Genomic DNA, 24,493 nt, shown 5'->3' on the forward strand with positions numbered 1-24,493 from the left:
GACACACGGAAACACTCCCCGTGGCATCTGGAAGGGAAACCACTTTATTGATACCTGAGAAAAAGTGCAGGAGAAACATTCCTACTGCCCATGTAGCCTGTCCCCTTGGGCCAGACCAGGCCAGGCAACTTCTCTCAACACGTGTTGAGCCATGGGCCTCGTCTAGGGCCTCGCTGACGAGCGCCCACGGCTGGAGAAGTTGGCAGCCAGACTCGGGACAGAGAGCTTCGGCGGTCATGGCTCCGAGGCCGGGGAGGGCTCGGCAGGGAAGCCTCACCGATCGAGATCCAGAGTCTCTTGGGTCACTGTCCGGAGTCCGATGGAAAACAGCTCCTCCCAGGGCTCCCGGATCCAGGCCAGCAGGGCCGTCAGCTGCTCTGGACACACAACACGAAGGGCCCAAAAACTCTCCAGCCGGGACACCTGGGGAACAAGTGGTAGTGAGGGGAGACTCGAGGAGGATCTGCTGCCCGTCCCTGCCTCAAGGCCTGCTTCCTGCCCCAGGCCTGTGTCTTCCACAGAAGACCCAGACTTCGAGCTTTTTAAGCAGAACACTTACTGAACGCCCCGATACAGAGGCTTCCATGTGTACTGTCTTATTTCTTTAATTCACCCTGTTTTCCAGAACATAAGGTCTGGACTCAACTCCAAGAAACTGGTTGGAGTTCGATTCCTGGATCGACCACTTGTGACCCAGGCAAACTGGTTAATGCCCCCAAGCCTCAGTTTCCCCATCTGTAATAGGCCTAACGACGGAACCTCGTCCCACGGAGTCTGGGAAGAGCAAAGGGCTGACACCTGGGGCCCCTTCACACGCAAATGCCAAGCAGCAGCCGGTGCGTTACCGAAGGCTTCCCGCTGACACAAGCAGGGCTCCAGGTCCGCGGGCTTCCACTGCCCACAACAGCTGCCCTCTCTGCCTGCTGCTCCTCCAAACCCAGCGAGCCCCCCAGCTCCTCACACCCCACTTCTTCGTGTGCCCTCCACCACAACTGCCCATCTCAATTCCACCCTGTCCCGGCCTCTCCCTGTCCCTCTCTCATGCATGCGCGCACACCTCATCATAGAAGACCAGCCGCAGGTCCCCTGGGGCGCTGCGATAGAGCAGCACGGAGCTCAAGCTGCTGAGGGGCCACTGCTCCCTGACACGCACAGAGGGGCCCGGCCCCGAGGGCAGGGACGTCTCAGAGGCTTCACCAGATGCTGCTGGAAGAGCGGGCTCCACCAGGGAGCCTGCAAGGTCTTCCTCTAACAGGTACAGGGTGGACAGAGTCATCAACAGGGACACAGGGCAGGTGGCAGGGCCTGGAGGAAAAGAGACAAGGCGAGACCCAGAGTGGAAAGTCACAGAGGAGTCCAGATCCCCGCGGCGGCCTCCTGGTGCCACTCAAGAGGGGTGAACCACACCATGCCAAGGTGGTCACGGAGCAGCCCCTGGAGGCCAGCTCTCCCTTTTTTCCAACTCCTGACATCTCTAGACTCCAAAACCTCTGAGGCCAAAGACAGAAGGAACCTGCCCCACACCCAGCCCGCCAAGAAAATCCACGTGCTCCTCTGACAGGATGAGCAGACCCAGCCCGTCTGCTCCACCTCACAGAAAGCGTAACCTCAAAGCAAAGGTCTCTGAGGGCCCAGGAAACCTGTCACCCCACTCAGAGATGCCAGAAGACCGAGGCTGTCATTTGGGTGTGCCTGTGAAAGAAGTCCAGATTCCAGAAACTGAAAATGCTACAAGGGCACAGAGGCACAATGCAGGCACCTATCTAGGGACCTGAGGCAAGACAGAAGACAGAAGCCTCACCTTCCACCAGGAACACCCGAAGGTAGAAGAACAGGGGAGGCTCCGAGGAAGGGTCTCTCTCCAGCAACGGCCTGGGGGGAAGGAGTGGTCAGCCCAGGGGTAGGAAATACTGAGAGGAGCAGGGAGGACGAACCCAGGCGGGGTCAGGAGGCGTGAGCATGACCACAGGCTGGCCCAGAGGCTCAGGGCCCAACCCCAGTACGGGCTTGTGGAGGCGGCCCGGGTCCCTGGAGCGGCTGTCTGGGCACCAACCGCAGCCTCAATCTCCTATCCACTCACCAGAGGCGGTGCTTCGGGGTCACCTCCTCCTCCGTGGCACGGACACTGCTCCTCCAGCTAGGGGGCAGAGCCTGTAAGACATCTGGACGGAGCCAGCCAGGGACAGGGAAGTTCAGAGACTCCAGCTCTTCCATCCCAGCCTCTCCACCTCTCAAGACATTCCTGATTTCAACTTCTAGATTCCAGAAACCTCTATAGGGGATGAGTCCCGCTACCTGTCCATCTCCACCGTGGCCACAAGACGTGGGCATCTGTGACCCCTCGACCCCCACTCACCCTCCCCACCACTCCCTTCCCTCTCTCTTCCCTCCCTCACCGGTGAGCTCATCTAGAAAGGCCCGGCAACGCTTGGCATCTCGGGGCAGCAGGACACAGCTGCCTGCCCCAGCAGCCCACTCCAGCCGCAGACTCTGTCCTGCCAGCCCCAGCTCGATGCCACTCAGGTCGTGCAGGGGAACAGCCAGGGCTGGCTGCAGCCAGCTAGCTGGAGGCCCGCTGTAGGGAGGGAGGGCCAGAGTGGTGGCAAAGAGTGAGTGGTGGGACACCCAGCGGGAGCCCTGCCCCATCCCTGGCGGCCCCACTTGCTCACCATATCTCCCCAGTCACCTTCAACACATAAAGCCTGAGGTCAGACACCACCACAAGACACACAGACTCCCCAGCGTGACCTGCCAACACCAGTGGCACCTAAGGGGAAGAGGAAGGCGATGAGAAAGAGGGGACAAGGGAGGCAGCTGCCGGGCTGAGCAGAGTCACTACGGCCGACCCTCCCCACTACTCACACATCCAGCCTCACCCGCCACCCCCCTGCACCCTGGCCTGCAGGCGGGCTCAAGGGGTTTCCCTGCCTGGCATCACACACCCTCTGACCCGCCCTCCACACTCAGCCAGACTCCTGGCAGGACTCTGGTAGAACAAAACCAAGGGCTGCTTCCCTGCCTCCGGGGCTCCTGCGGCCCTTGGGATCAAGTCCAAGCTTCCTGGCAGACACTTGAGGCTACCCGGGAACAGGCCCCTGCCTGTCCCTCAGGGTCCCTGCCCCCTCCCGACCCCACCCCCTGCCGCCCCAAAGGCAACAATTTTTCCCCTCTAGGTGCCCCTCCTTTAGGACCCTGACACAGGTGCTGCTTCCTTTCCCCAGATCATCCTCCCCACCCCCCGAGAACTCATCCTTCAAGACCTGGATTAGATCTTAGATTGGCTCCCGGAGAAGCGGAGGCCCCGTCACTCCAGTTGGATCCAATGCCTCAGCCTGATTCTAGCACTTTCCTAGCTCATGATCATGGGGTTTCTCACACCAAAATATAAGACAGATGGCAAGATTGCTTTACTCTAAACCCTAGTGTCTTGCCAATGCCAGGTGCTCGCAGAGGGACCGATAACACCGTGTACTTGTAGTAGTGACAGAAGGCCCCACGTGAGTCAGGTGGTGGGCTGGGCAGCTTCCAAACCCCGGCGCTCACTGATGCTAGCACACTCTATGAGGCAGGCATCGCCATCCCCGCAGCAGAGTGCCAACGACAGGTCACCATCCAGGACCATGTCCACAGCCACACTGCGAGTGACTGCAGGAGCTGAAACTGGGTGTCTGACCCAGAGCTTCCAGAGCCCCTGTGCAGACACCGTCGGCTGTGGGGGACAGAGCAGGCACTCTAGCCAGTGAGGAGTGCAGGGCAGCGCCGGGCTGGCACAGACCTTGAGGCAGCACTGGAACTCCTCCTGGGCATCGGCGAACACCTCGACATCCAGGAAGAGCCGGAGTCGGTGGTCCACAGAGCGGAGGCCACGGCGCTCAGGGGCTGGGGGCAAGCAGTGGGCCATCAGCCTGCCCAGGCTACCACCGCGCTCTCCCGCCTCCCTAAACCACCTTGGTCCCGTTTCCCCACTACTCACGGGGACTGAGGCTCCAACTGTGGTGCTCTCGGGAGACCGGCGCCTGTGACGGGGTCCCGTCAGCCCTGCTGCTGTGGTCACTGTGGTCAGGAGGGTCACGGACAGGGCTGGCCGTCTGCAAGGTAGCTGGCGATCGTTCGTCCTGTCTGTGCTCCCTGTCGGTGGTTCCCAGGGACCGAGCCAGGAGAACCACATGATCACTACCACAGTTTGGACACACAGCAGGAGATTCTGGAAGGATGAGCACAGTCCCTGTGAAGCCCCACACACAGCACCACAATCCCCCACTGTGTCATGCTTCCCACCCCCTCTTGGACTCACCTTGGCCGACATCCCCAGCTTCCTAGGCTCCCCACCATTCCCAACAGGCCCCCTCCACTTCCTGGGCAGGCCAGTTCACCAATCGCTCTCCATCCCAGTGAGGGAGGAGCAAACCCAGACCCAGGGCCTACAGTCACCTCAAACTATAACCCACCTTCTTATTTTAGGCCTTCTCAGAGAGGACCAAACTTAGCCAAACCCTGCTCTGGCCCACTTCTACAGCCTCGGGCTATCATGTGCTCTGAAGCTCCACCAGCCTCGTCTAAAAGCCCCAAATCAACAGATCAGGAAGGCAGGGTGCCAGGTATGGGTCCAATTCCAGGCTCCGTGACTTAACGGCTGTCACCTAAGCTATCCCAAGTCACCTAAGCTCTCTGAGCCTGGTTCCTCCCCTATAATAGAGAGCGTAGACAGTGCCTGTCCTATAGGGTCGTCAGGATGGGTGATGGGATCAGGTAAAGAATCCAGGTCAGGGGGTGCCTGGGTGGCTCAGTGGGTTAAGCCTCTGCCTTCGGCTCAGGTCATGATCCCAGGGTCCTGGGATCGAGCCCCGCATCGGGCTTTCTGCTCAGCAGGGAGCCTGTTTCCTCCTCTCTCTCTGCCTGCCTCTCTGCCTGCTTGTGATCTCTGTTTGTCAAATAAATAAATAAAATTAAGAAAAAAAAAAAAAAAGAATCCAGGTCAGGGATCGGCAGTGAGAGAGGAAACATTCTCTGAGCAGCTGTCGTGGGCATATGCTGGACCCTTTGACAGCGGAATCAAAACTCCTGTGGGGTGCGTGGGAGGCTCAGTGTTTAAGCCTCTGCCTTCAGCTCAGGTCATGATCCCAGGGTCCTGGGATGAGGCCCTTGTCGGGCTCCACACTCAGTAGGGAGTCTGCCTGTCCCTCTCCCTCTGCTCCTTTCCCCACTCATGAGAACGCTGCGCTCTCTCAAATAAATAAACTCTTAAAAAAAAAAAAAAAAAGAATTGGGTGCCTGGGCGGCTAACCGTCTGCCTGCAGCTCCTGTCATGATTCCACTGTCCTGGGATCGAGTCAGCAGGGATGCGGCTTCTCCCTCTGCCTGCCGCTCCCCCTGCTTGTGTTCTCTCTCTTTCTTAAGATAAAACAAGAATCCTGACACACCCTGTCCAAGACCGTGCGGCTGAGGCTGGAGCAGGAGCAGCTGCCATTTACACAGAACCTCTGGTTTGTGCCAGACACTGTGCCTGGTGTCTTCTTGTGACATTTAAATCTAACAGCACATAGGGTGAGTTCACGCTCTTCGTGCTCCAGATAAGGTAACCAAGGGTCAAATAAAAGGAGAACATAGCATACAGCAATGTCCAATAATAATGACCCACTGAAGGGACCCCAGGGGCCATACAACCCTGCGCAGTACAAAAAGGTCTCAAAGAGGATGGGGCTGTTTCCACTGCACACATTGTGTTTCTGGACCTCTGGGGAGGTGCAGGGTGGGGGATAGTGAAGGGTCCATTTTCTCAATAAATTTTAAACTCCTGTTCAGCTGCTGCCAGGAAGACAAAATGGCTAATAAAAGTCATGCATTTCGGGTTGCCTGGGTGGCTCAGTCGGTTAAACATCTGCCTTCGGCTCAAGTCATGATCCCAGGGTCCTGGGATCGGGTCCCGCATCGGGCTCCCTGCTTGGCGGAGAGCCTGCTTCTCCCTCTCCCTCTGCCTGCACTCCCCCTGCTTATGCTCTTTCTCCCCCTCTCTATATCTATCTATGGATCGATTGATAGATAGATAGATACACATTTTTTAAAAAGTCATGCATTTCAACACAAATGCTATCAAGGATATCTCTTTTTAAAATCCTTAAAGAAAAAAATTTTTTAAGGTTTTTTTAAAATCTGTAAAAAAAATTCTGACTGATCTGCAGTGGAAAAAATACAGAACAGGGTGTGAAGAGATCCCATGAGGCACCACTTGATCTCAAGTAGCTCACAAGGTCAGTCAAGGCAGGACAACCTCAGCCAGCTCACAAAGCACCTTACTCAACAGCCAAACATGCTCAGAGGACAGCACTACACCCAGTACTGCAGTGAGGGTTAAGCAGCTTTTATGGAGTTTCCAAGTATTAGCCAAAAAAGTAGAAAAAGCCTGCCTGCAAGTTATGAAAAAATAATGAGTACGTTTCAACAATTACAGAGATTGTATTTCCTGACTTTTAAAGAGAAAAAAAAGAGGATCTAATTTCTTCTTTTGCTCCTTGTCATTTTTTTTCTTTTTGGTAAATGTACCAGACGGACAGTTTTATTTTCCTTCCAGACAGAAGAGTTGCTCCCCACTTCTTCCTTCCCTGGGTTCCCGCTTTATATTCCCTCCCCCAAAGCCAACGTCTCTGAAACGGTGGGAGTCCCATGGGCGGGAAGGTCAAGGGCAAGACGTGTACCTGTCTTTTGGAACAGAGGCCTCCAGCCTTCCTCACTGTCTAACAACCTGGGCTCCTCTGGCTTGAACTCATGGCCACAGCGTAGACACTGGAGTCTGCCCCCCAGCAGGTCTCTCACTTCCCCAAGCTCACGCTGAGCCGCGGTGGCTGCTGGGGTCAGCACAGCAAGCAGCTCCTGAAACAGGGTGAGCCAGAAGCAGCTGTTAGCAGTGGACCCAGGCCCTTGGCCTTTCAGGCCTCCCCCAGTCCCCTGAGCCTCACTCTAGGCCCCATTACCTGGAGAGCTCCATGGGCATCGGGCTCTAGCACCACATAGCGGCGCAGCTGCCGGTCACGGCAAATGTAGGAGAAACGCAGAACAAGGACAGGGGCCCTGGGGAGCGGATCTGAGCCCTGCGCACAAAGTAGGGAACCGGGTAGAAAAGAAGGACGGGGGGGAAAAAATGTTCATCACTAGCCATCAGGGAAATGGAAATCAAAACCATGTTGAGATACCACCTTATACAAGTTAGAATGGCAAAAATTAACAAGGCAGGAAAAAACAAATGTTGGAGAGGATGTGGAGAAAGGGGAACCCTCTTACACTGTCAGTGGGAATGCAAGTTGGTGCAGCCACTTTGGAAAAGTGTGGAGATTCCTCAAAAAATTAAAAATAGAGCTACCCTATGACCCAGCAATTGCGCTACTGGGCATTTACCCCAAAAATACAGATGTAGTGAAAAGAAGGGCCATATGCACCCCAGTGTTCACAGCAGAAATGTTGACAATCGCCAAACTGTGGAAAGAGCTGAGATGCCCTTCAACAGACGAATGGATAAAGAAGATATGGTCTATATATACAATGGAGTCTTACATAGCCCTCAGAAAGGATGAATACCCAACTTTTATATCAACATGGACGGGACTGGAAGAGATTATGCTGAGTGAAATAAGTCAAGCAGAGTCAATTATCATATGGTTTCACTTACTTGTGAAGCATAAGGAATAACACGGAGGACATTGGGAGAAGGAGAGGAGAAGTTAGTTGGGGGAAATCGGAGGGGGAGATGAACCAAGAGAGACTGTGGACTCCGAGAAACAAACCGAGGGTTTTGGAGGGGGTGGGGGTTGGGTGAGCCTGGTGGCGGGTATAAAGGAGGCCCCAGATTGCATGGAGCCCTGGGTGTGGTGCATAAACAATGAACCCTGGAACACTGCGTCAAAAACGAATGAGGTACTATATGGTGACTAACATAACACAGTAAAAGAAAGAAAAAAGAGCAGAAATAAAAGAGTTTTTAAAAAAAGGAGGGGGGGGGGCGCCTGGGTGGCTCAGTGGGTTAAAGCCTCTGCCTTCGGCTCAGGTCATGATCCCAGGGTCCTGGGATCGAGCCCCACATCGGGCTCTCTGCTCCGCGGGGAGCCGGCTTCCTCCTCTTTCTCTGCCTGCCTCTCTGCCTACTTGTGATCTCTGTCAAATAAATAAATAAAATATTGAAAAAAAAAAAAAAGGAGGGAGGAGATGAGAGAGATCTGGAAACCGCAGCTCTGGACGTCGCGGAAACGCTCTTGCTCACTCCCACACTAGCTTAGCCCAGCCTTCCAAACTGTCTAGGACCACGACTTCGCCCTCCACAGCTCCCCTGCTCTGCTCCAAGTGCCAGCCAGAGACTGTGGGAAACTCGCAACCCAGCGCCCAGCACCCAAGAGCCAACAGCCGTCTGTTGAGGGGGCTCCAGCGACAAGCCCAGCCCTGCTTCCGGGACCCCCAGCGCTGGCGCTCACCTCGAGTGCTGCCTCGCTCTCGGGCTCCACCTCGGCTGCCTCTAGGCTCTGGAGCTCCAGCCGAGCCAGGGTCCGAGCAGCTTGGAGCTCCACCTCGAACAGGTGGCCAGAAGTGACCCGGAGAAAGCACTCCCTACCGCGCACACCCTGGGGCCCCTCCAGGGGACACACCAACATGGGGCGACACAGTTCGGCTGAGGAGAGACCAGAAGAGCAACCCTGTAAGAAGGGAGAGGTATCCCCGACTCCGCCCTCCTGTGGGGTGGCCCGCCATCCAGAAGGGGTCAGCCGCCCCAAGTCTGGGTTTGCCCAGGTCTCCCAGATACACCCACCAGCACCTGGTCCGGGTGCTGAATGAGCGCTCACGGCTCACCTTCCACTTCGCCCTCCTCCTGCTCCTCCTCCTCCTCCTCTCCTTCTTCCTCTTTTCCCTGCTCCACCACCTCCTCTTCCTCTGGGGGCTCCGGCAGGAGCCTGACCTCTGCCATTCCCTGCGGTGACTCCTTCTCTGGGGGCGGAGGGCCAGGCACAGACCCCGGGCTCAGGGGTAGTGTGCTGAGGGCAGGGGTGCTGGGGGTAGCCAGAACGGGGGTACCGGAGGTCTCCAGGTGATTCCTATACTGCAGCCAGTCACAGCCAAACCGTTCCCGGAAGCTGTTCATGAGTTCGAGTTCCCGATGCTGCTGCACAAACCGCCCTGGGCCGGTGGGGGGGTGGTGCACTGCTTAGCGAGCCTGAGCCCTCACCACGATCCCCCAACAACCCCAGCCTCTTCTGCAACTGCTCCTTGGGGTGAAGTCAGAGGGCGTGTGATGTGATGGGGGCTGGGGATCAGAGGGAGGCTCAAGGCTTCCCCTCAGCAACACATCCCAAAGCGTGTCCTATGGAGCCCTGTGCTCACGGGCAAGTCAGAAGCACGCAACATATGCTGCTGGGGAGACTCGAGACACACGGGAGTGCGCTGAAGGTCCTGAGATTTCCTGCAGGGAGGACGCCTACTAACTCTGGTCAGCCCAGCCTTTCCCATGCAATCTTTTCAGCAAGTGACCTTTCAACATCTCATACAATTCAAGTTCCTGAAAAAACACTTTGAAAAATGCTGCCCAGGGTCTCTTTTTTCCTTAAACTAGAAAGGAGGAGGAAAGCCTAAGAGACCCTCTGCAGTGCTCTGCTCCAGCTCAAACAGAATCCCTCCTACCCGGCAGACTGGGGCGGGAGACTTAAGACAAGACTAGGGCAGGGCACCTGGGTGGCTCAGTCCTTAAGTGTCTGCCTTCCACTCAGAACATGATCCTGGGGTCCTAGGATTGAGCCCCCCACATTAAGCTCCCCGCTCATCAGGAAGCCTGCTTCTCCCTCTTCCACTCCCCCTGCTTGTGTTCCCTCTCTTGCTGTATCTCTCTCTGTCAAATAAATAAAATCTAAAAAAAAGACAAGATTAGGGCAAGGGCAGCTGGGGCTGCCACTGACTTACCAGCCGGGGAGGGGTCCAGAGTCCGGGGCTCTGGGTCAGTATCACTGGGTTCCGAGATGCTTGCTCGCCTCACACGGACTCGGCTCTGAAGGCGGACGCAGGATGGATGCTCTAGGAGAACTGGGCCACCTGCCCCGCTGTCTGTGGCCGCGTACCCAGCTTTACTCAGAAAGCCCCACCCACAAGCAAGGATGAGGCCTTTCTATCCCCAGCCCATCCACGACCCAGAGCCCCCAGAAAGGGACCTGAGCCCAGGCACAAGGGGGCCCAGGACACTGTTTACCTTAACCTTCCGGGGCAGATGCTGGGCTATCACGCCCCCTGAGGAGATGCTGTCACTCAAGTCAGGGCCACCTGAGGTTTCGACAGTACTCCCCGCTGACCAGGGCACAGGTGGGGCGGAGGAGCCAAGCCCCGAGGAGGTAGAGGTCTGGCAAGCGACAACAGGAAGGAGAGCAGGGCTGGAGCCAGAGCTGCACCTCTGCCTGCCGGGCTAGCTGAGGGAGGGGCCCTACTCTGTAGCTGCCCGGAGAGACCCCACCCCCGCTCCCCGTCATGTCCTCCCAAATCAGTCCTGGATGGCCTACTCCCCGTGCTCCCAGCACACTAACCTGCAAGTCAGTCAGTGACAAGACTTTCCCATCAAGAAAGAACTGGGCAAAGATAAAAGGGAAGGGGCCGAGTCGGTGGCTGAGTACCTGCCCGCCCACCCAGGGGGGCCCTCCCTGCCCCACAAGGACCAGCGGGAGGGAGTTGCCGAACAAGCAGGGGGTCCCGGGCTGTGGCCCCTCACCCAGGGCTGGGATTGGGGGGGGTAGGCGGAGGAGGGGGCAGGGGGCAGGACAGGCAGGACAAGGAAGGCAGAGCGGACAGGAGAAGACAGCTCACACCGGCCGCAGCGTCCCTGGCGCGGGGTGACAAGTACTGGGCAGTGGCCGCTCGATGCGCGGGGTGGAACCACAGAGGATTCCCCTCCAGGTAGAGCTGAAGGGCAGAAGAGGAGACTGAGATGGGCCGTGAGGAAGGGCACTCACCAAATCAGCCTGGGAGGGAGGGAGAGGTCCCAAGCTGGCTCCCGGGTCCGGAAGGTCCTGGAAGCGCTCAGGACGCACCTTGCGGAGCTCAGCCAGCAGCCACAGAGGCGTCAGCTCCCTGTGGCCTTCCAGCAGGTTGTACGCCACATCCAGGTGCCGCAGGCTCCTCAGCTGCTCCAGGCCTGGGGTGGAGGCGAGCAGGAAGGGCATGGGGTGGGGGGGCGCAGTGCTGACGGAGGGTGGAGCAGAAAGACCAGCCGGGGCACCTCAGACCTACCCGCAGGCCCACCTGAGGCTCTGGAGGCATGAGGGTCCCAGGCTGAGTCTCACACTGCCCCTCTACCCCTTCACACTCACCCCACCCTCTCCTACTCCCTGGCCCCCCACCTCCTTCCCCATACTACCCACTCACCCTGCAGGCTCCGGAGCTCATTGCCTCGCAGTATCAGGGTCCCCAGAGCAGCACCCGAGGGTCCCATTCTTGGCACCAAATGCAGGTGGTTATAGGAGATGTCCAGGTGGTAGAGCTCAGACAAGTCCTGAGAGGGGGTGGTGACAAAGATTTTCTCCTTGACCAGACTCGAGCCGGGCTTCTCTGAGCCTTCTTTTCAAGTAGGCCTCAACTTTGGCCTAAAAAGACTACATACTCTCCGCACAAATGAGTTCATCCCATCCTCCAGCCCCCCAAAGTCAACAGAGTTAAACAAATCCTAGAATAGTTCCTAATAGCTCAGGGTCATATCCTTGGGAGGACAACTCCAGCCCCTTACCTTCCCTCCTAGAATAACCCAGGCTGCCAGGAGAATTCAGTTTGTTCCAGCCAACAGCTGAAGACAGAGCCCCTGTCTCCCAGCCTCTGTGGGAAGTTAGGAGGCTACCTCTGGAAAGCGCCAGTTAGCAAACCCAGACGGATTTCATATGGACCAACACCCCCTTCCTGCTTTTTGTAAATTTCCACTTCCTTGACTCCAGAGGAAAATGGAGTAGTTCAATGAAGGAGAAAACCTGCTTAAGCCCCTGCCTTCTCATGCCCACTCCCTCACTCTGCCTTTAAAACATCCAGCAATCTCTGCACAAATCGAATCTGAGATTCATTCATCCTAAAGTTTATTACAAATTAAAATGGTTTTACTACTGATTACATACCATGATGCCTTATCACTACTGCACTAGCATGTGACTAAAATCTGTTCTCACCACAGCAACTGCTGTCCAGCTTTGTCTCTGAGAGCGAGACCTGGGGGAAGGTTCTGCACCATCATCCCCAAGCTACCTTTCCTGAGCTAGACGCCGGGCTAAGTAACGTCACACAATCTCCGTGACCGCTCTAATACTGTAAAAGCAGGTACTCCTAGCTAGGATTCCTGCTTGACAAGTTAAGAGGGCCCCAGTTTAGTTTGCCCCAAGTCACACAAGGATTAGGAGTTGAGATTTGAACACTGGCTTCTCTTATGCTCCCGCCTGAGTCCCCAAGGAGTATGGCTTCCAGGATGTAGCCCCACCTGGGAGAGGGTGAGGGACAGGAGTAAGGTGGGAGCAAAACCAGGTCCAGGAGAGAGGTTCAGAGTGGAATGATCAGAGCCCCAGGAAGGGCCAGCCCCAAGCAGCCTGCTCACACTCACCATCAGGAAGTCCTCGCAGTCCTGGACTTGATTGTGGCTCAGATTCAAGAAGCGCAGAGCTGACAAGAGACGCTGGGGCCGAGGCGGGGGCGGGGGCAGCAGACAATCAGATACCTCCAAGTAGCCAGCTGGCCCTCCCCTCTAAGGGCCTCCTCTGTCTTTCCCCAAACCCCCTTCCCTCTGAGGCACTCACCAGGGAGCTGTCTAAGGAAGTCAGTGCATTGTAGCTGAAGTTGGCAGACAGCAGAGCCAGCCAGGGCAGGGCAGAGCACAGGTCACCACCGCAGGCAGAGAGGAGCTCCTGAGATAGGGTGCTCCATTACCTCCACTGTCCCCTCCGCCCCATTCCAAGCCATTGTCCCCCAGCCATCCATTCATTCTTTACATACTAAACTTGGCCTGCAGAGACAGACTGAAAGCAAGCCCAGGGCCCTGCCCCCAGGAGTCTGTTGTGGGCCAAATGGGGAGATGGACATAAGAATACTGAATATAAGATGGTAAGTGTGACCATAAACATACAGACAGGTACACACCACTCCGGCAGCGCCACAGAGGGGGCAAGGACACTGTCCAAAGGGATGCGGGAAGCGGGGAAGGCTGCAAAGAGGGAACAGCAGAGTGTGGTCCTCTACGTCCCTAAGAACGGGGATCTGGGCCCAGCCCTCATCCTCCTTACCTCCAGGGCCTGGATGCTCCTGCTGCAAACCAGGGTCTCTAGCTGGGAGTAGATGCCACAGAGGCCACGGAGGCAATGAAGAGGGACACCTCGGAGCTGAGGGGGAGGGAGGGAGGGAGGAGAGAGGGAGAGAGACAGACAGAATTTCACAAAAGACAGAGGCTTCACCTCACTTCCTCCTTTTACGGGGAGGGAAAAGATGACAAAGCCAACCATGGTTGAAGGCAGCGTTAAATGAAAGAAAGGATGCCGTGTTACTGCAGAGCAGTGGACACACTCAGACCTGGCCCGCCAAAGGGGGGGCCCTTCTTCCCATTCCCAAAACGATGTCTCCAACGGGGTTCTGCATGCCGGCATCCCCCAATACTCCGTACCTCCAGCTGCCGAAGGGACTTGAAAGGAAAAATCTTGATGGGCCCAGGGAGGGAAGAACCAGGGATGTGGACCAGCTAAAAGAAAAAAACCTCATGTCACCAAGGCCGAACACCTCCTTTTCCTTGGCCTCTCCACCCTCACACAGCGACACACAGCTCTCACGCCTTCTTGATCTGGGCCCTGCAGACTTCTCACGCCCCTGCCCCTCCCCACCCTCAGCTCTTGGGCTCTTCCCATACCCTACACCGTTCCCACCGCAGGACCTTAAGGGAAAGAGTTTTCTGCAGCACATCAAAGAGGAACTGAAGCTGGAGGATGACAGGGGAGTCGGCGGGGTGAGAGGGCAGAGCCACGAAGCCTGTCTGGCCAGGGCCCCATGGCCCCAGATGCAGCTCAAATACATGGTTCAGCTGTTGCAGGGTGGCGGTCAACAAGCTCAGGGTCGAACAGCCAGACAGGACCACGTCACCTGCAGGGAAAGGCGCAGACAGTAAGGAGAACATGACAAAGGGGTCTTTTTTTTTTTTTTAAGATTTTATTTATTTATTTGAGAGACAGAGATCACAAGTAGGCAGAGAGGCAGGCAGAGAGACAGGAGGAAGCAGACACCCCCCCCCCACCTCCGCCGAGCAGAGAGCCCGATGCAGGGCTCGATCCCAGGACCCTGGGACCATAACCTGAGCCGAAGGCAGAGGCTTTAACCCACTGAGCCACCCAGGCACCCCAACAAAGGGGTCTTTCCCTTTATTCTGAGACTCTGTGACCCTGGGATACACCCACTCCAATCCATATTGTAGAGCTCCCACTGATGAGGTCATTCTCTCTCCTCCCTGCTCAACAGTCTTCCACAGCTCCCCTCCAGCTTCACAAAAATCCTAACTCTTCAGTCTGATGACAGGAGTTTGTGTTCGCTACAGCCAACCAACTTTTTCAAATTTTCTTTCACCATCTGCTCAAGAGAGTCTGGTCTATTCAAGGTCCTGGGAATACAGTCAGCTTGGTTCACAGATTCCTCATTTTCTAACACATTCCCTTCCACTCTGCCCAGGTTGAGACCTTCCTCCTCTAGACATGCCTCTCAGTGCGTGACACAGCTGCCCTTTTATACTATAATCACTCACTTTACATAAAAGCTGGTTAGGTGTTTCACCTTTTTTTTTTTTTTTAAATAAATTCTGCACCCAACGTGGGATCGAACCCACAACCCCAAGATCAAGACTTGCATGTTTCACCCCTGAACCAGCCAGGTGTCCCACGTGTTTCATCTTTACTTCTCTGATTGCAAAAGTAATATGCACACTTACAAAAATTTTCTAACCATCCCAATATACATGTCATAGAGAAAAGAACCACTCGTTATAGGACTGAAGCATTATTCACCATCTCCATGTTAAAACTGTTCTCTCTAATAAGACTGTCATCTTTGAGAACATATTTTGATCACCTTGGTACCAATCACGGCACCTAAGAAGTATAGCTATGACGTAGGCATGGAGAAATATTTTTTTAACGTTTTTTTTTTTAAAACAAGGATAGAGTCAAAACATGTTACAAAAATATTACAGAGAGGTACCCTACATTCTCCACCCAGTTTCCCCCAATGTTTACATTTTATGTAAACATGACACAATATCAAAGTCAGGAAACTGAAATGGTCTGTACCTATAGTTCTCTGCTACTTGTCTGGCATTGGCGTGGATTCCTGTAATCAACATCACAATTAAGATACAAAACTACGCCAGCACCATTAAAATCTCTTGCTACCTCTTATAGTCACACACACACACACACACACACACACACACACACACCATCATCCCTAACCCTGGAACACCAGGTCAGATTTGTGCTGAACAAACTGATAAATCCTGCAACCTTACATGAAAGACGTTCAGATACTAGACACTAAGGCTAGACGCAGACAGGGTTCAAAGACTCTTCTCACCCTCAAAAAGCCTCCTAGTATAGAAGAGATAAAACTTGTACACAGTTAACAAAACAAGTCAGAGAGTAAAACTGTTCTAAAGAGAGATTCCACCGACACCACCAATGCGAGTACAGACAGCGGGTAAGTGGCTAACATTAATCAGGTGGTATGTGGCAGACAACTTTTTTACCTCATTTAAACTTCATCGGAATCTCCTAAAGAGAGGCACTACTGACCACCCCTTAAAGAGATGGAAACTGGGGCTTGGAGAAGAACACTAATTGAGCTTATATAAATGGCAGTAAGTTGTTACTTCTGTCCGATTTCAAATCAAGGCTTGTTCTACCACAACAAATGTCAATCACACATTGAACAACCAGTGTGGCTCCACCGTGCCCAGGAACTGAAAGAAGAAACTGTAGTAAAAACAGCTATCAGTTTTGAGCCCTTACGTAGTATGCAAACATTGTCCCAAGCCCTCCACCCGGGTTAAGATTAATCCCCACAAAAAACCGTTTAAGTACAATCGTTATGCCATATTCCTGCTGTGGAAAACTGAAGCTCAGAAAACTTAAATAACTTTGCCGCGTTTGAAAGAGTTGGGATTCCAACCCAAGCGCATCTGACTCCAAATCTCGTGCTTTTAACTCTACTAAGGGCTTTGCCACAGAGCAATGATTATGCCAGTCCCGAGTCTCCAGAGATTTACAGCCAAGTAAAGATTACTTTCCTCTTAGAGAATCAGAGAACGCGTTGAGGAAGTGGCACTGGAGTTGGGTCTCGAAGGCTGGCTAAGGTTTGAAATGTCAAAAACAAAGGACCCTGTAAGCAAGGGCACCAGAGAATAAACTTCAGAGGAGTAAAAAAAAAAAAAAAAAATGAATTGACGCCAAAACCCTCGTAACCTTAAACAGCTGTAACTCTATGACTTCTAAGGGGAGGAGTGTCTCTGGAAGGCAGGGTGCACCTCCACCTTGCCGCAGCCCCAGATCAACCGTGTATGCACTCACCGGAATCACGCAGCAGCCCCGCGAGCTTCCACACTAGGGAATCCCGCTGGGCGGTCGTCATGGCCACGGGACGCTGGGGGCGGAGCCTGGGAAAAGGGGAAGCGGAAGAGCCTCAGGTGGGTGGTGGTACCAAAAGCCCAGGACGTCCGCGCAAACCGAGGACGCGCGGGGAGAAAGAAGTAAGAAACAGAACGAGGAAGAGCGTCCTCCCGGGTACCCTTTCCAGGAGCTTAAGGCCTGGCCACCCACACTGACCTTCTGTGTGCTCCTCCCACCAGCTCTGCAGTCCGGCACCTATCAATAATGGCCAGGAAGTCCCGCCCCGGAAGGAAGTTGGGTAGGCGGGACAACCGGGAAGCACGCCGAAGCTGCCGGAAGCCACGGCCTCAGTCGTGCTTACGTGTCCGACGGAGGCGGGACAGATTTGTGCGGACGGGGCGGTCCCTCGGCAGTCGGGCCCACTGGGCCCCGGACTCCAGCGCCCTCGTCCCTGCCCCCACCACCCCCGCCCCATTTGTGGGCCTCGCTCAGCGTGGATCTCTCGCTCGGCTCTCCAGAGCCCCTCCAGGCCTGGGAGGAAAACCTGACTTCTTGTTTGCAGACTGGGCGTGGAAGCATAGTTTGGGGAAATGGAGTTTTCTCTGTGAGGAAAGGACTCGGCCAAAGCGAACGCTCGTTTTCCAATTAAAGGAAAACGCGTTCGCCATGTGAAGTTTTTTGGTGTCTGCTGGAAGAGCTGGGGCTTGCCAAGATACACCTCTGGAGTTACCCTGACACTTTGACCTAATGTCCCTCCAAACTCATTGTTCTTTTTTCCTTCGCTAGTGTCAGACTCACACTGATTGGTAATGTGTCACGTGTATCCAGGCCTTTGCTTTTTGTTTCCTTCCATAACCCCTGAATCTAAGAATTGTTATGCCGGTTTGAAAAATGAGAAAGCAGTTTCACAGAGGCTAGGTTACCTGCGAAGGTCTTTCAATTAGTAACCAGTTTCGTCAAGACTGCCAGTTTCCTGGGGCTCCAAGTTCCCATTGTACCTTTCACCTGGCTCCCAGTCAAAAAAAGGATGTCAACTACTGAACTAGATTAGGTAAAGAAAAAGGTAGTTTCTCCTTCCCAGCAGGCCTGGTGGTAGCCCTTTCCCAACCCAGTCCCTGTCCCAAAGGTCAACCCCCGCCCCCATCCTGCCTGCTGCCCTCTGTCCAGGTTCTCCCTCCCACTCCTCCAGTGAAATAAAGCCCTCTACCAGGCAAAAAAAAAAAAAAAAAAAGTCTTTTAACAGAATTTGATTTTCAAGGAGAGTTTTCGTTTTTGTTTTTTAATAAGTGCCTTTTCTACAGAGAGAAATCAAAATGAATCATATGCCTATTTAGAATGGCAATATAGTTATCTTTATCTCAAATTGCAAAATTGGAAGGATCTTATTTTCTACAGCAAAAGTATTTGAAATGGCGATTTATGTCCCTAAACCACACAGTTCAGTGTTTATGGGATACTACGTGATTTGAGCCAAAATGAAGTAAGTGGAAGCACATGGTGACCAGCAAAGCAGTAGGGGCTCAATATATTTTTGTTGAATTATAAATCCCAGAGCAGTGATGATTGTCAGTCCCTGTTCATCAGTCACCTGGAACTAGGAAGGGAGGGTTCTCCCATACCATTTCTGCCAACTCTAACCCTCTTGGGCGAGAAGAGACAGATTGGTTTCAAATTCCTGACATTACAGAGCTTTGAAATCCATGTCAGGAGTCTATCCAGCCCGCAGATGATGAGAAATGCTCCATTCACATGGATAGACCCTGTAGCCAGATTTGCTCTACATCGCCTTGCTTCCCAGAAATGTGAAGCGGGACAAAGAGAGCAGCAAAGAAAGCTATAAACTACAGAAGGAGAGGAAAACATCTACTGAGAAAAGCAACACAGAGAAACTAAGCAGTTCTTGTTTCCAGACCCCCTCCCGAGGCCCACGCCCCCTTCTGCCCTCAGGCTGCAGAGGAGCCCTTGGCCAGCTTCCAAAGAATTCCCACCCACCCCCTTTTTTTTTTGCCTTAGAGTATATCTCTGTAAATTGCTACCATAGGAACCTTGATTAAGACAAAACCTTGTTTAAAAAAATTGAAGTCCGAAATGGAAAAACAAAAAAACAACAAAAAAAAATCCCATTGACTGAAACAGAAAAAAAAAAAAAAAGTACATACCTGGAACATTCTGAGAAATATATGAAGAAAACCAGAGAACTTTAAGGACATTAACAATGACCTAAATAAATGAAAAGTCAACATGTTCCTGATGAGAAGATTTGATATTCTAATGATGTCAATTTAATGCAATTTCCATCAAAATCCCGATGTGGAGATTTTAGAACTTAACAAGTTGATTCTGAAATTCCTCTGGAAGACTCACATGAGCACAGCCAAAACATTTTGAGGGTAAAAAAGAGAAGGAGGGACTAATAGTGTCCTTGCCCTAGCAGTAGCAAAATGTCCTGTAAAGAAAGCAGCAGTAACCGCGGCAGCTTGATACTGACAAAGAGGTAGACAAAAATGGTTAGATCAGTAGAGCACAATAGAGAAATAAGCATGATTATATGGATTTTTTTTTGCTATATGTGCTAAATTAACTTTAATGATAAAAATAATGAGTTGTTCAGTCGTTTGAGGACAATGAGCTGTCTGTCCTAAAATTGGAAATGCTCAGCTGCACCTTCCAGGCATATGACTAAAACCTCCCAGCGTTAACTGTGTGAGGAGAGCAGTGAATTGAAAGCAGCTGCCACTGGTAGCACCCATGACACCTTTAATTTCCCTGGGGTAGCCTCTACAAAATGCTTGTGATCAAAGGCGTTAAGGAAAGGTGAGCTGGTTACCAGCTTAGACGGCAGGGGTGCAGTTCTGGAAGGGAGGAAAGAGTCGTCATACAAGGATGACAGAGTCAGAGGTGCCCGGGTGGCTCAGTCGGTTGAGTGTCCGACTCTTGATTTCGCCTCAGGTTGTGATCTCGGGGTTGAGATCCAGCCCCTCCTCGGGCTCCACTAGGCTTGAAGGGAGTCTGCTTGAAATTGTCTCTCTCCTTCTGCTCCCTCCTCCCCTACTGGTGCTCCTTCTCTCCTCCCTTTCTGCTTCTCCCTCTCCCTCTGCCTGCTGCTCCCCCTGCTTGTGCTCTCTTTCTCTCTGCCAAATAAATAAACAAATAAAATCTTAAAAAAAAAAAAAAAAAAAAGACAAAGTCAGCCACCAGAGAATACAGACCTCAGAGTCCTATCCCGATTGTTTCTGATGCCTTTGGAGCATGCAGACCCCTAGACCGTTGTCCACAGGGGAACAGAAATAACAGCTCATTGTTAGGACAGGAGCCATCATCTTAGATCTGGACCTCACTTTTGTGGTGCCCCAGCCTCCTGCAGCAGATCCGATGATGGAGACCTAAGGATTCCTCCAAAATGAAAAGTTCACACCTGAAATTGAGTCGTAGGGAGGGTGAAATTGGATGATCTACTTGTTTCATTAACTAGGTATCTTCGTGGAGTGGGGGGGGGGGGGCAAGTGGAAAAGAATGAAGAGGTGTGAATATCACCTGCAAAAATAGAGTTGTGTTAAGGAGTTTGCCCTTGAGCGGCATCCCCGTGCCTGGTACAGACGGCCCCAGGACCAGTGGTCAAAGGCAGTAATCTCACTATGTAAGTTTCCACACATTGATTCTCTTGGCTCTGCTACCAGACCTAGCCGCAAAAGACTGCCCAGGAATTGGCCCGGTTACCAGAATCAAACATATGGAACAAATCAGCAGCATTACAGGAGGTCTGGCATGAGAACGCTGCATTAGACCGTGACCAAGCGAGCCCATCAGAGCCTGGTTCGAGGAGAGACTGAACACAAGGCACACGAAGGGAGAGCCAGAAGGCAGAAGCCAAACTCAGCTCAGGATGAGAGAAGCCAGAGCCTGAGAATGGCTGCCTGAGAAGGCAGCAACAAAATAACAGTATCACAGTGACCCAGCAACAGCTCAGAAAGCCCAGCCTGGGGAATTTTGCAGTTCTGCGGAAAGTGAACTGAGTGAGTCCCTGAGCGGCATTATAGTAAACCCAAGGCGGCCGGAGAGTGCCTTTAGTTCTTTTCATTGTCTCTCCTGGAAACCGCTGGGATCATATGAGAAGGTTTCAGAAGTGTTGCAAGAAAAATGGGAACCTTGCGGTTAAAGGAAGAGATGAACCAAAAGCTACGTCCCTCATTCAAGCCTCTTGGCAAAGTGCAGAAGCTGGCTGGGGAAAGAGGAAGGGAGGCAGCTGAGAGAAGAGAGGAAAGCAGGCAGGATCCCAGAGAGGAAGAAAACATTTGTTTCAGGCATAACCCCCCAGAAGCCCTGTGGGCAAAGTTGGGTACATATGTGACACGTGTCTTCCATCCCAATTCTTGCTGCACACAGGGCTGGAGAGGGGAGGGCCATGGTCCCCAGCAGGGGAGGCAGTTGCAAGTGCATTAGCCTAAGACCTGCTGTGGGGGACAAGGAAAACCAAGAAAAGTGAGATCAAAGGGCTTCGGGTGTCCAGGGCCTGGGGAAGGGGAAAGGCAGTGACTGCTTTGCAATCTCAGAGGCCGGGTGGAACGTCAAAGAGTGAGAGCAGCCTTTCCTTCTCTCATTCGTTCCACAAATATTGACTAAGCCCTGACTGTGTCCCAGATCCTGTGCTGGATTCCCAGTAAATAAAGGAGACAACAGTGTGGCTCTTGTTCTCCAGAAGCTGGCAGTGAGGTGGAAGAACAGACACCAACAATCACATTTCAACATTGTGTTCATTTCCTATTGTTGCTGTAACAAATTACACCCCAACTTAGTTGCTTAAAACAGCCCACATTTGTTATCTTACAGTTCTCAAGGTCAGCAGTCCAAAACGGATCACACTGAGCTAAAATAAAGGTGTGGGCAGGGCTGCGTTCATTTTTGGAGATTCTAGGCCAGAAATCTGTTTCTTGTCTTTTCCAGCTTAAAGGGGCTGCCCACTTCCTTGGCCCCCTTCTGTCTTCACCCCCAGCAGTGGCCAGTTGGGTTTTTCATCACATCAATCCCTCTGACACTAACTCTTCTTCCTCCCTCTTCCACATTTAAAGACCCTTGTGATTATGTTGAGCCCACCCAGATAATCCAGGAAAATCTCCATATTGTAAGGTCGAGCTGTTCGGCAACTGTAACCGCATCTGGATTCTTAATTCTCCCTTGGTATCTAGCATAACATTCACACACCTTCCAGGGATTAGGACACTGACCTCCTAGAGGAAGGGACAAGGCCATTATTCTGCCTACCATCGACATTGGTGTTATGGTAGAGAGAGTCCTATGGGAGATGGTTCCAGTCCCAGATTGCAGACGGAATACAAGCTGTAGCATTTCCTTTCCATCCCAGCTGGTTAGAAATGAAAACATATGAAAGATATAAAAATAAGTACTATAGGGGCGCCTCACTGGCTCAGTTGGTAGAGCATAGGACTCTTGATCTCGAGGTTGTAAATTTGAGCCCTACGTTGGGTGTGGAGATAACTTTAAAATCTTTAGGGGCTCCTGGGTGGCTCAGAGGGTTAAAGCCTCTGCCTTTGGCTCAGGTCATGATCCCAGGGTCCTGGGACCAAGTCCCACATCGGGCTCTCTGCTCAGCGGGGAGCCTGCTTCCTCCTCTCTCTCTCTCTGCCTGCCTCTCTGCATACTTGTCTGTCAAATAAATAAATACAATCTTTTTAAAAATAAATAAATAAATAAAATCTTTTTTAAAAAGTAATATAAATTCATAATCACCCCGGACAACAAGGAGAGCCCTTGGTGGAGCAGAAAGCGTGAGAATTCCGAGAGCTAGTTGGCAGGTAGGAACTGGTCAGAGAAGAAAACCACAGCCCAAAATGTGCAGAGCTATAGACTGACTGCCACAGGAGTTGAAAACAGAACTGAAATCACTCCAAGCTGAAAGAGGGTGGATCCTGGGGGCTTCGGGGCTCAGAAGTCACCGACAAGGCACTGATGACTCAGGGCGTCACGACAGGCACCACCAAGCATGTTAACCACACCACACACGCCCCCTTCTAGTCTCCTGGGGCCGAGAAACTCAGCAAGATTACCTGCCTCAGGGTGAGAGCAGTGGATAGGAGATCATTAGGTGAAAGGAAGGACAGCAGTGGTCTTGATGGCTGATGACACCGAGGAGGAGGAAAAGGAAGCACCGTTTGCAGAAGAGGAGCAGCCAAAATACCCCCCTCATCGTGATATGCCCCCTGCCAGCTATTGACAACATGGCACCATCGCACCAGGACATGGTCTCATCCCCTTTTTATTAAGGAGCATAGACACGGAGAGCACAAAAGCTCGCACGGGAAATCTCAGATAAAAGCTGAGCTTCTAAGGAGCAATTACCAAACATAAGAAGAAAATCAACATCTTGAAAGGAGCTATCAAATCCAGCGTTGAGAAGAACTTTTGTCCAGTGAAATAGCTCATAGAACAAGAACAAGACTTCAGAATAATTATAACATTCTTGGAGGCAAAGGATAACACACGCATAAAAAAAAAAACAAAAAAAACACTGAAAAACACTGAACATGCTTACAAAACAACAAAAATCCCTCAATAGAACAACCCAAATGGACAATTTTTATATCACACAGTACAAGGCAAAATGCGAACATGATTATTCATGTACTCATTTCATATTCAAAATATGAAAAATCGAGCGCGATTATGAAACAACAAAAACCCTCCAGTGAAACAACCAAAATGAGCAATATGTTTTTGTATCAGCACAGAACAAAATACAAACATGATTGTTCATTACGTATTTCGTGTTGAAAATAGGAAAACTTTTTTTTTTAAAGATTTTATTTATTTATTTGACAGACAGAGATCACAAGTAGGCAGAGAGGCAGGCAGAGAGGGAGCCCGGGAAACAGGCTCCCTGCTGAGCAGAGAGCCCGATGTGGGGCTTGATCCCAGGATCCTGGAATCATGACCTGAGCTGAAGGCAGAGGCTTTAACCCACTGAGCCACCCAGGCGCCCAAAAATAGGAAAACTTGAGCATGATTATGAGACAACAAAAACCCCTCAACAGAGCAACCAAAATGGGCAATATGTTTTTGTATCACATAGTACAAGACAAAATAAGGAAAGTATTTATTGAAAGGAAAATCCAAGATATATAGAGGACCAATTTAAAACTTTCAATATCAGCTAATAAGAGTTTTGAAGTAGGGGAACCTGGGTGTCTCAGTGGGTTAAGCCTCTGCCTTGGGCTCAAGTCATGATCTCAGGGTCCTGGGATCGAGTCCCGCATCGGGCTCTCTGCTCAGCGGGGAGCCTGCTTCCCTCTCTCTCTCCGCCTGCCTCTCTGCCTACTCGTTATCTCTCTCTGTCAAATAAATAAATAAAATCTTAAAAAGAAAAAAGGGGTCTGAAGTAGATGGGTGACTGGGTGGCTCAGTCAGTTAAGTGTCTGCCTTCAGCTCAGGTCATGATCCTAGGGTCCTGGGATCTAGCCCCGTGTTGCGAGCCCCATGTTGGTCTCCATGCTCAGTGGGGACTCTGCTTCTCCCTCTCCCTCTGCTCCTTCCCCTCACTCTCTCTTCCTCTCAAATACATAAATAAAATCTTTTTTTTTAAGAGCTCTGAAGTAGAAAATACAATATGAGAGGAAGTTTTTATTTTTTTAATTTATTTTATTTTATTTAAAATCAATTAACTTAAGTATAGTGTAGTATTAGTTTCAGAGGTAGAGTTCAGTGATTCATCAGTTTTGTATAACACCTGGTACTCATTACATCACATGCCCTCCTTAATGCCCATCACCCAATTACCCCAACCCCTCCACTCCCCTCCTCTCCATCAACCCTCAGTTTGTTTCCCTTTTTTTTTTTGTTTAGATTTTATTTATCTGTTTGACAGAGAG

The 24,493-nt window shown here is 52.0% G+C and overlaps 1 protein-coding gene and 1 pseudogene across 2 annotated transcripts in view; one reads left to right on the forward strand and one right to left on the reverse strand.

Annotated features, from left to right (window-relative positions):
* STK11IP (serine/threonine kinase 11 interacting protein) lies at positions 1-16,886 on the reverse strand. The gene is made up of 25 exons (XM_080799236.1): positions 16,830-16,886; positions 16,575-16,660; positions 13,901-14,106; positions 13,637-13,711; positions 13,263-13,358; positions 12,780-12,887; positions 12,587-12,658; positions 11,377-11,503; positions 11,043-11,146; positions 10,819-10,914; positions 10,542-10,583; positions 10,214-10,360; positions 9,931-10,015; positions 8,830-9,153; positions 8,457-8,650; positions 6,969-7,085; positions 6,693-6,867; positions 3,974-4,204; positions 3,776-3,879; positions 2,670-2,767; positions 2,397-2,575; positions 2,081-2,162; positions 1,802-1,872; positions 1,058-1,305; positions 1-423 (listed from the first exon to the last, which is right to left on the reverse strand). Exons 2-25 carry the CDS (start codon positions 16,633-16,635, stop codon positions 274-276), a joined length of 3,192 nt encoding a protein of 1,063 aa, XP_080655362.1. The 5' UTR covers positions 16,636-16,660; positions 16,830-16,886; the 3' UTR covers positions 1-273.
* Positions 16,634-24,493, forward strand: part of LOC308340306 (UBX domain-containing protein 2B-like) — a 12,421-nt pseudogene continuing 4,561 nt past the window's right edge. The window contains exons 1-2 of the transcript in view: positions 16,634-16,690; positions 16,853-16,911. The product of the transcript in view is annotated as a UBX domain-containing protein 2B-like (transcript). The remainder of the gene's footprint in view (positions 16,691-16,852; positions 16,912-24,493) is intronic.

The sequence above is a fragment of the Martes martes genome (assembly GCF_963455335.1).
Source record: "Martes martes genome assembly, chromosome: 3".
Classification (NCBI taxonomy): Eukaryota; Metazoa; Chordata; class Mammalia; order Carnivora; family Mustelidae; genus Martes; species Martes martes.